Here is a 12097-nt window from a genome sequence, read left to right as displayed (position 1 = left end):
ATATTTAACGTTAAGCTAGTGCATGTTCCCATCTATCTAGCAACCTCCATAGTCGAACTAGGGACCGTGGAGGCTAATGGTACCCATTGTATTTATTCCCATTTGACGACCAGTGGGACCTCCGGGCCAACATTTACACACTCATTCACACGCTACAGGCAATTTGGGAACGCCAATTAGCATGTCTTTGGACTGTGGGAGGAAACCAGTGTACCTGGAGGAAACCCATTAAGCTTGTGGAGGACAAGCAAACTCCATGCACACAGAGATGGGAATCGAAATCAGACCCTGGAGGTGCGAGGCAACAGTGCTAACCAATAAGCCAGTGTGCCACTCAGTGTATGTTAAGTAGTTTTTATTAAATGTCTAAATGTTATTAGATCGGTTAGCAGATTACCATGAACGATACACCAACGAGGAACAAAGACTTTGGGATTAAAACTTGTTTATTTAATATCAAACATATCTAATATTTACATTTTGTTGTCTTACAGGGTGACTGGATCAGTTGATGTACTAGTATAAGTTAAATGTGTGTGATATTTCTGAATCTGGCCTGTTTTAGCTGCTAGAATGGGTCAGTACACTTTGAGGCACCTGTGTGTGTGTGTGTGATGGGGGTATGTATGTATTAATATATAAAAATACAAACAATATATAAATAATCATTTGGACTAAATGTTTAATTAGCTAGATCTCTGATAAAGGTATTATAATTTACTGGAATACAGCAATTTTTATGAAAAAAAAGATAACATAAATAAACCAACATTATATTGTCAAAATATACACAGGCAAAAAAAAAAAGTGACTGATTAACTAGCTGTGTCGAGCGCAGCACCATAAAGAAGGAGTCGAAGCCTTACTGAGAAGTCCCCTGTGCTTCATATCAGCAGGTAACATCACACGTGTGTGTTACTGTACAATATGTACAGTATATTTAATTACCAAACACACTAAAACTCTTCGCTTCATGAAATGCAGGACGACTTTTCTGTAAGGGGAACCTTCTTTTATTAAAAAAAAAAAAAGTAAATAAAGCCTATAAAACACAACACATCAACGTCAAAAACATATTTGTATAAATTATATAATAATAATAATCATAATGCAAAGACAGTATTTCAAATAAAGTACTCTTTGACATGAAGGGCTTTGACGCATCCGGCGTCGTGAGCGGCCATCTTGGAAGGCGATGCGGCGATGCAGGAGGTAGGTGCCGTCTGACTAGGCTTCGGTTCAGTTTGTACACGTAACAACAAAAGCGATTCTCGATCTCTCACATTCCGTCCACATGCTATTGCACTCGTAGCACCGTGTAAGTGCGGCGTTTCCTCTCTCCTGCCCCTTTAGTCCCAGAACACTTGTCTGATCATGAACAACCCTTTCAGCAGATTAAAACTGGTGCTTGGATGTTAATTTGAAGCATGTTTCTTAATGCTAGTTTCTCAAATGATGAGAGTTTTTTTCCAACAAGACAAAAAAGCAAACATAAGATCAACAACAATGCAGGGTTTAAAAAAAATATATATAAATGCAGGATTTTATTAAGATCCCTATAAGTTTTAGTTGTGATGTATTAACCTTCACTACTGTAACCTCTTACATAGCTAGCTAATAACCTGCTTGCTAATCATGTAGCACATGCGTGCTCGCTAATCAAATGTGGACACAGAAAATGTAAAAGCATGGCTGCTAACAAAACTTATTTTCTTTATGTTGTCATTTGAACCAATAAATTTGTCCTATTGTTAGCCTTGGTTTTTAGCAATCTTTTGCTTAGCATCTGTATTTCTCATTTTTTTAGCAACAGACTTTACGACTTTAGGTGTTACAAATTCAGTCCTAGTCTACACGGATTTCATCGTTTCCTAGAATTTTGTCCTACTAAAACTTAGGAAGACCATTAAATTCCAAGATGGCGGCTATTACGTACATAAGTGAAGATGCGTCAAAACGAAAAAAGTAAAAGTCTGCATGCCCAGCATGCTGTTTCCTGATGTTTTAAAGTTTCACTCAAGGATTGTTTTGGGAAGTGGACTAAAAACGTTGGTTTGGCCAAAAAAATAAGAGAAATAGCGTTTTTCAAAATATACCAATGTTAACGTAGACTTAAGGGTCTTTCCCACATTCCCAGTATCAGGCATTCTTTAAAACTGGTACAAATCAAATGAAATCCTAGGAAAATTGTCTGGGATGTTAATTAGAGCTCACCGAAAATTGTAGCCTTTAAAAAAGTTTCAAGCATGATTGAAATTTTGAAACGTGTTCGCTGAGTAAAACAGTGTTGTAGATGTGCCATGTTAAGTTATTTGTCGGTGGATCATAGCGGTGGTTCTTTGGGACTTAAAATGTCCTGAATATTTTTAAGCGTATGGTTTGCTGCTATTTAAGTCCATACTGACACAATTCCAATTCACGATTTTTCTAGGATAGCCTCGGTTCCGCTAAGTAGCGCTACTGTCATGGTCATCCCAACTAACACAGCGCTAGCTAAATTGTCTGAATTTTAAAATGGCATTCAAATCATAGGAAAAATCTATCAGAAATTACGATATTCGATGATTCAGGAAGGTCAAACAAAAAGTTTGGGAATGCACGAAAGCCCCCTTCGGAATACAATGTCTGGATCTTAGCTTTCATGTTTAAACCTCGTTTCCAAGCTATCCATGTGGCTACGCTGGTGCCTAAAAAATCCTAATTGCTGGAAATAAGATAAACTTTGCTGAGAATACCTAACAAGTATATAATAACAGAGTGTATCGATTTACAAGCTGCACCGACATAAGTTATCCGTGGTCCTGAGCGGACATGTGCCCATACAAAACTCTAGTGTACTACTGCAGCGAAGCAACGCGTCTAAACTGAAGTTAATTACGGGATCGCAACAGGAAAAACTACCATCCGAAGATCGTAAGGTTAAATTCCGATAATTCCACAGTCATCCATGGCCGTCATCCATGGCCGTAAGACCAAGGGAGGAAAATTGGCCGTTCTCTTAGGGGGACGGTAGGCATCCTGGCACTCGTATGTCAATTACTGGGACACTGGCCAATCAATGGGGATCTGTGAGCTGTGAGCTTATGCTAGCATTGGTGGACAGCGCTATCCTCTGAGTGCGTTACACCACCCCCTAATGGTGTGTTTAAAAATATGCAGTCAGCTGGCATCAAGTGTCTTGGAAGGTATAGCTGTCAGTGTAAAGGGGTGGGCACTAACATTACTACGAAATTAGCTAAGACTACATGAGGGACAAATTTAGGAAAAGAAAATCTGATCCTGCATCAGTGCTTTTCACAGGGAAACATTTTTTTTTTGGGGAAAAAAAAAACTTTTTTTTTAGATCATTCAAACTACAAATATATATTTTTAATTCTCCACTTATTTATTACATTTTGTATTTTGTCAAATCTCCAATTATCAGCATGTTTAGATATCTCAATTTTAAACCTAGAAACATACAGCGTCTGAAAACCCAGCCCGTGGACTCAGTTCACTCCAGCACCAAACTCAACAGACGAAGAGATGGCCCACGGGAGCGAGCTGTTTCAACCCAACTCGCATTCTTCTTTAGTTTAAACAGGGTGATTTTCCCTGTACAGGTCAGGCTTTAGGACCCATGGGAAAGCCACTACGACCGTGTCGAGGCAGCCCGGCGCTCTTCGGCGACCCAGCTTTGCGGGCGGCCATCTTGAAATGTGAGTCCTTCAGTTGTTTCACAGGTGAGAAGAGGACGAGGAGGAAGTGGCTCACAGAAAGCAGACGTGCCCGACCTCCAGGCGGCGCTGCTCAGGCCCTGCGCTCTGGGGCTGGAAACCCTGCACGTCCACGATGGGGAGCAGCGTCGGGTCCTGAGTGTGCAGCAGGAAACGAGAGTGGTGCCATCGGCCGTCGCGTACCTGCGATACGTTAAGATACGCCGCGTTACTCTACATTATACAATACGCTACGATATTTATTGCTATTCTTTATTATATGTAACTTACATAAAGACTTTTAATAACCTAACCCCTCTCTCTCTCTCTCTCTCTCAGTCTGTCTCACTCTCTCTGTGACGTTTTTTCTCTCTTTTTTTTTTTACTTCTAAACTTCCCATTTTCCATGCTCTTTCTCTCTTAGCCTCACTTTTTCGCTGTCTCTCGTTGTCCTTTCTTTCTTCTTTAGAATCTTTTTATGTCCCTCGGTCTCTTTCTTGCTCTGTCTCATTTTATCTATCTGTCTCACTCTGTCATTGTCTCTCTCTCTCTCTCTCACACCATGGATCTTTCTGTCTGTTCCTCCTTTTTTCGTAGCGTGTCCCTTCCTCTGAAATTCTGCCATTCTCTCTCTGCCTCTCCTTTTTGTCTTGCTGTTCCATCCTGTCATTGTCTCTCTTTATGTCTCACTTGCCTCCCTCTCACTCTCTGGCGTTTTTTACATGCACTTTGTTTCTCCTTCTGTCTGACTCTTTCGCTCTGCTTTCGTCCCTCCGTCACTTCCATTCTGTCTCTCTCTCTCTCTGTCTCACCCCACAGTCGTCCTGAAGCACGTGATGGTGTGGTATGGAGCTCCTCTCGAGCACCTGGCCGTTCCAGCCGTAGAAGCGTACGCTGCCAGGTGTGTGACTGGAGGAGGATGGGGTGGAGGGCTCGCTGTAGCAGTGGAGTGAGATGGATTGAGTGGCTTCAATGCTTAGCAAGTGCAGAAACTTCATCTGGACCTTACTGACCCCAAGCGCCACCTACAGGAACGCAGAGGAACAACAACATGGCTTATACACTTTGCCGCGTGTCAGGTGAATCTGAGTGTGTGTGTGTGTTTGGTGTCTATGTGTGAGTGTTAGAGTACCTTATCTGTAGCAAGGGGGTAAAGGCAGGTCTGGCCTCCAGCTGTGAAGTTACAGAACACCTGGATGGCGTCTGAAAAGCAGCCGAGGTTCGGGTCGATCCAGAACATTCCTGTACGAGACACGAATCGTTTCGTTAGCAAACCATTTCTGAATTACCAACAATAATCATTAACTGTATAATTCAGTAACTGGTATGTATCAATACCTATCAATAACTTTACCCTGTTTAAGTTCCAGCTTTAGCTCACAGCGCTAGAACTGGAGACTCCCTCCAAACATGCTACCGTTACAGAAAACCGCACCGTAGCAATGCGTACATTTAAATGGATATAAACTGCACTGCTGTCAGAGCTGCTGTTACAGGAAACGCATCATGGCTCTTACCGTCGGCCATCTTGGGCTTGCAGTCCAGCAGGTCTTTGCAGGAGCGGGCGGGGTTCTCCCGCGTACCGGCCGGGGTCTTGATGTCCGAGATGACGGCGCTCAGGTAGTGCAGAGTCCTGAGGACCTCGGTGTTCTGCTCCGACACGGACGCGTCGGCACTCTGGTAGCTCTGGGAGAGAGAGAGAGAGAGAGAGAGAGACAGAGAGAAATATTTTTGTTAACATTTATGCCAACGAATCTCTTCTGAACTTCTGGGAGAGTATTGTGATTATTACCCCTCTGGCTTTATATACATTTGCAAGACTAAAATAACATCATACAGACTTCTCTCTTTTTTTCTGATTCTGTCTCTCTCTCAATTTCTATTTCTCCCTCTACTCTCACTGTAGACCTGTCTCTCTCTCTCTCTCTCTCTCTCTCTGTAGATCTCTCTCCATCTCTATTTTTATTTCTGTCTCTCCCTCTTTATCTGTAGATCTGTCTCTCTCTCTATGTCTGTCTCTCTCGCTCTCTCACCATCTATATTTCTATCTGTCTGTCTCTCTCTTTCTCTGTCTGCTTGTCTTTCTTATCCCTCTTTATTTGTCTTTCTCTCATTCTCTTTCCATTTCTGTTTCTCTCTCTCTACCTGAGTTTCTATAGTTTTTTTTTCTCACTGTCTCTTCCTCTATCTCTCCCTGTCTCCTTGTTTCTGCTTTTCTCTCTTTGTTTGTATTTCCTCGGTCTTGTATCCGTCTGTGTTTCTGTCATTCTCTCTTTGTCTCACTCTCTCCATCTCCGTCCCGTCTCTCTCACTCTCTCTGTAACTCTCTCTACTTCTGTCTGTCTCTCTCTCACCATCCATGTGATGTCCCTTTCTCTCTGTTTATATTTTCTTTGTCTTACTGTTTCTGAATATTTATTTGTCTGCATGCGTGTGTGTGTGTGTGTGTGTGACAGTCTTGGTACCTCGTATGCCGATTCCGCGGGTTCCTTGGCTGTCAGTCTGGCTCCTCCCACACGCACGTGTCTCTGTAAACACAGCCCGGTCTCAGATCAGAGCCACAGTAACCCTCACACTCCTCACACACTCGTCCCCTTTTATCCCCTCGTTGGTCTGCTGGAGATCGTTTATCTGCACCAGCTCGATTTACTGAACATCACAACCTCCTAACCGTCTGCGTTTAAACATCATACGTTATCGTGAGAAAAATGAGCCTGACACTTTGACTACGTTCTCTAAAGTTTGAATGCTAGCCAAACTTAATCAACCCAGACTTCCAGCTAAGTGAATATTTATCTCTGAGTTAAAGTGAAACTGTGAGTAATCGCTCAGCTCAGCCTCCACAGCCGGTTTTATTTAGGAGAACATTGTTCGGTCTGTACAACGACCTGAGAACACTAACTACTGTAAGCGGGAACTCTCAGGTTTGGTCCACACAGTAGCATCGCATTTCTGGCTTTTTCTTTATCATTTACAGACAGAGAGACACAAACACACCAGCACGCGGGTATAAATTCTTCATTAAGTCTTGGTACGTCATTGTTTTCATTAAACAAGTCTTCATATGTCTTCAGAAAGTCGTTGTCTTCAATTAATAAGTTTTCCTAAATCTGGACAAGTCTTTGGTTTCTTTGTCTTTAATCAACGAGTCTTGGTAATTGTAAATTAGCTTCCCTTAAGTTACAAAGACTTGTTGGTTGAGGAAGAAGACTTACAAAGACATTTTAATTGATGAAACAGACTTTAAAGAAGAGATGTTTATTGATCTTTGTCGAGCTTCTCAGTTCCAGAATGAACGGTTTACACTGACTCTATCATTAAAATTAGTCTAGACGCCAGGCAATCATTATTCCGAATGTTTTTATTATGTTATTTTTATAGCAGAACTGATGTGAAGTTCACTGGGTCAGGGGTAGCTCAGTGGTTAAGGCATTGGACTACGGTTCGGAAGATCCCAGGTTCAAACCCCACAACCACCAAGTTGCCACTGTTGGGCCCTTGAGCAAGGCCCTTAACCCTCAACTGCTCAGATGTGTAATGAGATTTAAAAAATGTAAGTCGCTCTGGAAAAGAGCGTCTGCCAAATGCCCAAATGTAAAGTGGTCTGGGACACTCACTCTTACACACTCATCATCTTTACCGCTTTAGCCTGTATTTAGGGTTACAGAGGGGTTGGAGCCTATCCCAGGAGACTTGGGGCACAAGGTGGGGTACACCCTGGAGACACACTCACACTCTCATTCACATACTACGGCCAATTTGGGAACGCCAATTAACCTAACCTACATATCTTTGGACTGTGGGAGGAAACCGGAGTACCCAGGGGAAACCCACCAAGCACGGGGAGAACAGGCAAACTCCATGCACACAGAGACGGGAATCGAGTCTGGACGGACATCAAACCCGGACTCTGGAGGTGCAAGGCGACAGTGCTAACCACTACACCACCGTCTGGGACATTGCTTTATTATTAATTATGAATACATGTTCTCTTACCGATGGTCCTGGAGCACCTGGAGGTCCCTAAAAACCGAACAAAAACAAAGAAAAGCTGAGAAAAGCTGAGCTGCAGTTTGTTTCTCAAACACAGAATTTCAAGTTTATATAAGTCGATATAAACTAGACAGAGATATATTCTTTATAGGGCATGAATGTAACTCATGGTAGTTTTATCCATGAATATAAATAACACTGGCCGCACTTACCCGCAGTCCTGGACTACCACGCGGCCCCTGGGGTCCCTTTTGGGGCAAAAGAAAAAGTTAATACAACAACAATAACAATAAGAACAAAACACACAGCTGGTCAAACTCATCTGTCCTGAAGACGCTGGAGCACCTGACACTGGAGACTCCTTCCATTCACACGATTATTTTATATGATAGCGCATAAGGATAAGAGCAGCAACAGAACTCTACACTACTGTCCAGGCTGCTGTTCTAGAAAATTAATCAACACCTTCTGTGCAATCAGAATACAGAATACAGTGGCGCAGATCTGTGATGGAGCTCTGCTGCCCCTACAGGCCGGAATATGACACTGCAGCTTGGGTTCACCGATCATAACCTGTGTAGGTGTGTGTGTGTGAGTGTGTGTGTTTTGTGTTTTGTCATGGTGGGGGTGCACTTGCTTCATTTGTTCCAGTAAACCTTCCAGTAAACATTTATTAGATTTTGATTCCCGCCAGTGAATGAACACACAGCCGGCGAAGCCAAAACATAAAACTGAAAGTGAAAGTGAAGAATGGCAGATTGTGACAGCTGTGATGCCTTTGGTCTTAATCGAAGATGTGAAAAAAAAGTCAAATTTAAAAAAAGCTTTCGGCACACGTGAGACTTTAAGAGGCATGCATGTTTCTCACCATCTCTCCTGTCCCTCCTTTAGGACCCTGCGGACCCTGAGAGAGAGAGAAAAGAGAAATGCATACATGAGCTTAAGCAAACAGAGAGAGTGAGACACAGAGAGTGAGCGAGAGAGAGAGAGAGAGACTTACAGGTCTTCCTAATGGGCCAATCATCCCTACTGGACCAACAGGACCTGTAAAACCCTGAAATACACACACACACAGTTAATAAGAAAGGGTCATAATGAAAAATGACTGATGGCATAAAAAAAGTTTGGCAATGAGTCTTATACATACACAAAGAATGCATCAAATATAAAAAAAAAACTGTGTAAAGAAAAAGAAAGAAAGAAAGAAAGAGGGAATAAAGAAATGCAGTGAGAGACAGAGAGAGAACATAAGAACCAAAAGAACAAAACACACAGCTGGTCAAACTCGTCTGTCCTAAAGACGCTGAAAACCCGACACTTACATGTTTATTTTAATGATTACAAAGTACAAGAAATTAAAATGAGAAAAGAATGCTTAAAGAAAGCAATTATAGCAGTATGCTAATGTTTAAGTATGCAGGTATTAATGTGTCAGAGTATGAAAGTATTAAAGTATAAAAGTGCAAAGTATAAAGATGTGCAAATATGAAGTATGCATGTATAAAACAGTACAAGCAGGTACAGTAAGTACAGTGGAACCTCGGATTACGAGCATAATTCGTCGGCTGTTGATTATACCAGTGAGAGACGAGCACTAAGACCCAGCAGGGGAGACGATTACTCACAATTCCGCAGCACAAGAAAAAAAAAACATTGGCTCAGTTGTGATCACGTGACGCTTGGCGTCAAAACAAGAAGCGCACGTGTGATACATGATACTCGGTACTCGTAAACCAAGACTTGCTTGTTTTTCAAGTCAAAATTTATTAAAAATCTTTGCTCGTCTTGCGGAACGCTTGTAAACCGTGTTACTTGCAATCTGAGGTTTCACTGTATAGGTATACAAGCATGAAAGAGTGCAAACCCTTTCAAATATGCAACATGGAAACATATGAAGTATGAATGTGTGAGAGTAAAAAAAAATGTACAACCAGTTAGAAGAATTACCAGAATTTAGAAGCAGGTAAGTGCAAGTATGGAAGTTTGAAAATATGCAAGCAATAAAATGTGCAAACGTTTTGAAGTATCGACATGTAAACGTGTGAGGGTGTACAAACAGGCAAGTATGAGTATACAAGTATGGAAGTATTAAAAACGTGCAATTAATGAAGTATGCATACGGTATATAAGAGTACTAGATGTGACCGCGGAATTTAATCGCACACTTATAAGCGCGTATTAAAAAATGTACAGCGCCATCTGTTGAATTTTAAGATAAAGTAACGATTTTTCCAAGGTTGATTTTTTTAAGCCTTATGGTTGAGCTCGAGGTAACATACAGGCTTTGTTTTATCACAATCGGCCCACAGGAAAGAGAAGATACTGTATGCTAATTTCAAATTTTGACTTATATGCTTAAAAGAATTAATACTGTATACAGTACTTCAGTACTGTTTACATGATGAGTGCAATAACAAAAAAACAGACTTTCAAAAACCATCTCGATCTGTTCTATTACTCATCTTACACCGCTACTAATTTTTTTTTTTTACAAATATTTTCAATGTATAGACACGCCCACTTTAAGATTTTATTATATGTACCGTATAGAACAGATGTAAATATGAAAGTGTACGAGCAGGTTAGTAAGTGTGCAACCTAAAGGTGTATGGAAAGAGTATAGAAGTAGGCAAATATGAAGTATGGAAGAATAAAAGTGTAAGAGTGTAAGGTTGTACAAGCATGCAAGTATGAGTATACAAGTACGCAAGTATGAGTGTGTGCAACATGGGAATGCGTAAGCATGTAGGTGTGTGAGTATAGAAGTATGAAAGTGTTTAGGTGTGTAAGAATCCAAGAACTGTATGTACATGTAAGTTTGCAAAGGTGAAACTATGGAATCATGCGAGTGTGTAAGTGCTTGTGATGTAGCTCACCAGTGAACCCAGCGGTCCTTTGGGCCCTGGAGCTCCAGCAAAGCCTACATCTCCACTCGGCCCCTGGACACAGCGGATAATAATATTAATTATTGTAATAATAATAATAATAATAATCAACAATAATGCTAATGGTATGCCAATCCCATGTGTGTGTGTGTGTGTGTGTGTGCTTACCTTCGGTCCTGGAAAACCCTGAAGTCCTAAGATCCCTGGGTCTCCAACTTCTCCCTACAGACACACACACACACACACATGACTGACAGCTGAGTTAAGCTGATCTGGACCACACACACACACACACACACACACACCACTGGAATGTGTGTTCAGTCTCAGCATCACTATCGTCTGTAGGGAACCGGAGAACTTTCTTTGACTTTGCACTCGTTCCATCTCGAACACATGAGTGTGTTTAATCAGACGCCGCTCGCTTATTAGTCTGAGGGAATCGAGTAACTCAGCTTAGTCTGGAGAAGCGTTAAGGACAAGGGATAAGGGTTTGTGTAGAGGTGAGGGTGCAGGTCCTACATCTGAGCTTTTCAAAGGTGACATGCTAGCGTGATAGCTAGAGTATGCAAGAACGTACAAAAGTGTGCTCGTGTACAGTTCTACTGGCGCACTTGTATTTATGAGAGCTAGTGCTTGAGAGGGTTAATATATACAGGCTAATATAGCAATCAGTGCATTATTAGACTAATATGTAACAATGCTAGCATGAAAGAGGGCTAGTGTGATAATATTCGAACATTTAAGAAAGCTAGTAATCTAATATATAAATATCCTGGATATATAAGTATGGTTGTGCTACCACTAGTGTGCTAGTAGCTTAATGTACAAGTATGCTACGGGTTAAAAAAAACTGCTAGCATAAATGCTGTAGGCTAGTGTGCTAGTATTTTAATAATCGAGTATGCTAGGATTTGGAAAGGCTGTGTGTTAGTATTTTAATACACTGTACAAGTTGGTTAGGATATAAAAATACTAGTGTACAAGTAGTAGGCTAGTGTGCTATAAACTGTATATACAAGTATGCCAAGGTGTACAAATGCTTGTATAAAAGGAGAAGGCTAGTGTGCTACTTTCTAAATATACAGTACAAGCGTGCTAGTATGTAAAAAATACGAGTATGCAAATAGAAGCCTAGTGTGCCATAAACGTAATACAGTGGCACCTCGGCATACAAAGTTAATCTGCTCCGGCGGCGAAATTTCCATTATAAATGCAGATAATCTGTTCCAGCCACCCAAAAATATGATCGATATTACCAATTCCCAAGACTATAATCATATTTTTTGCATATAAAAACATTCAAGACATTTAGAAAAGACATTTAAATAAAGTAAAATATATAAATAGACATTAAACCTCACTTAACCCTCATTTATGATTCCTCTTGGCATCGGCTGCTTTAAAAAACCAACCAAACTGAAAGTGGCCCCCTTTTCTTCTTGCTACCGTCCTTGATAACATTCTTACAGTACATTTACATAATGGCATTATGACACCCTTATCCAGAGTGACTTTTCTTAC

General features: G+C 41.2%; 1 protein-coding gene across 2 annotated transcripts in view; it reads right to left on the bottom strand.

Annotated features, from left to right (window-relative positions):
- Positions 1–605: 605 nt before the first annotated feature.
- Positions 606–12097, bottom strand: part of LOC128510645 (collagen alpha-1(XXIV) chain) — a 112649-nt gene continuing 101157 nt past the window's right edge. For both annotated transcript variants that reach the window (XM_053483079.1, XM_053483078.1), the window contains 11 exons: positions 10742–10795; positions 10565–10627; positions 8689–8742; positions 8557–8592; positions 7901–7936; positions 7692–7718; positions 6161–6223; positions 5213–5381; positions 4828–4937; positions 4508–4720; positions 606–3899 (listed from right to left, as the gene is read on the bottom strand). In XM_053483079.1, coding sequence (XP_053339054.1) covers positions 3750–3899; positions 4508–4720; positions 4828–4937; positions 5213–5381; positions 6161–6223; positions 7692–7718; positions 7901–7936; positions 8557–8592; positions 8689–8742; positions 10565–10627; positions 10742–10795 — 975 coding nt within the window. In that variant the 3' untranslated portion in view covers positions 606–3749. The remainder of the gene's footprint in view (positions 3900–4507; positions 4721–4827; positions 4938–5212; positions 5382–6160; positions 6224–7691; positions 7719–7900; positions 7937–8556; positions 8593–8688; positions 8743–10564; positions 10628–10741; positions 10796–12097) is intronic.

Source organism: Clarias gariepinus, chromosome 22, assembly GCF_024256425.1.
Source record: "Clarias gariepinus isolate MV-2021 ecotype Netherlands chromosome 22, CGAR_prim_01v2, whole genome shotgun sequence".
NCBI classification, from domain to species: Eukaryota; Metazoa; Chordata; class Actinopteri; order Siluriformes; family Clariidae; genus Clarias; species Clarias gariepinus.
This window is presented reverse-complemented; position numbering and strand designations above follow the sequence as displayed.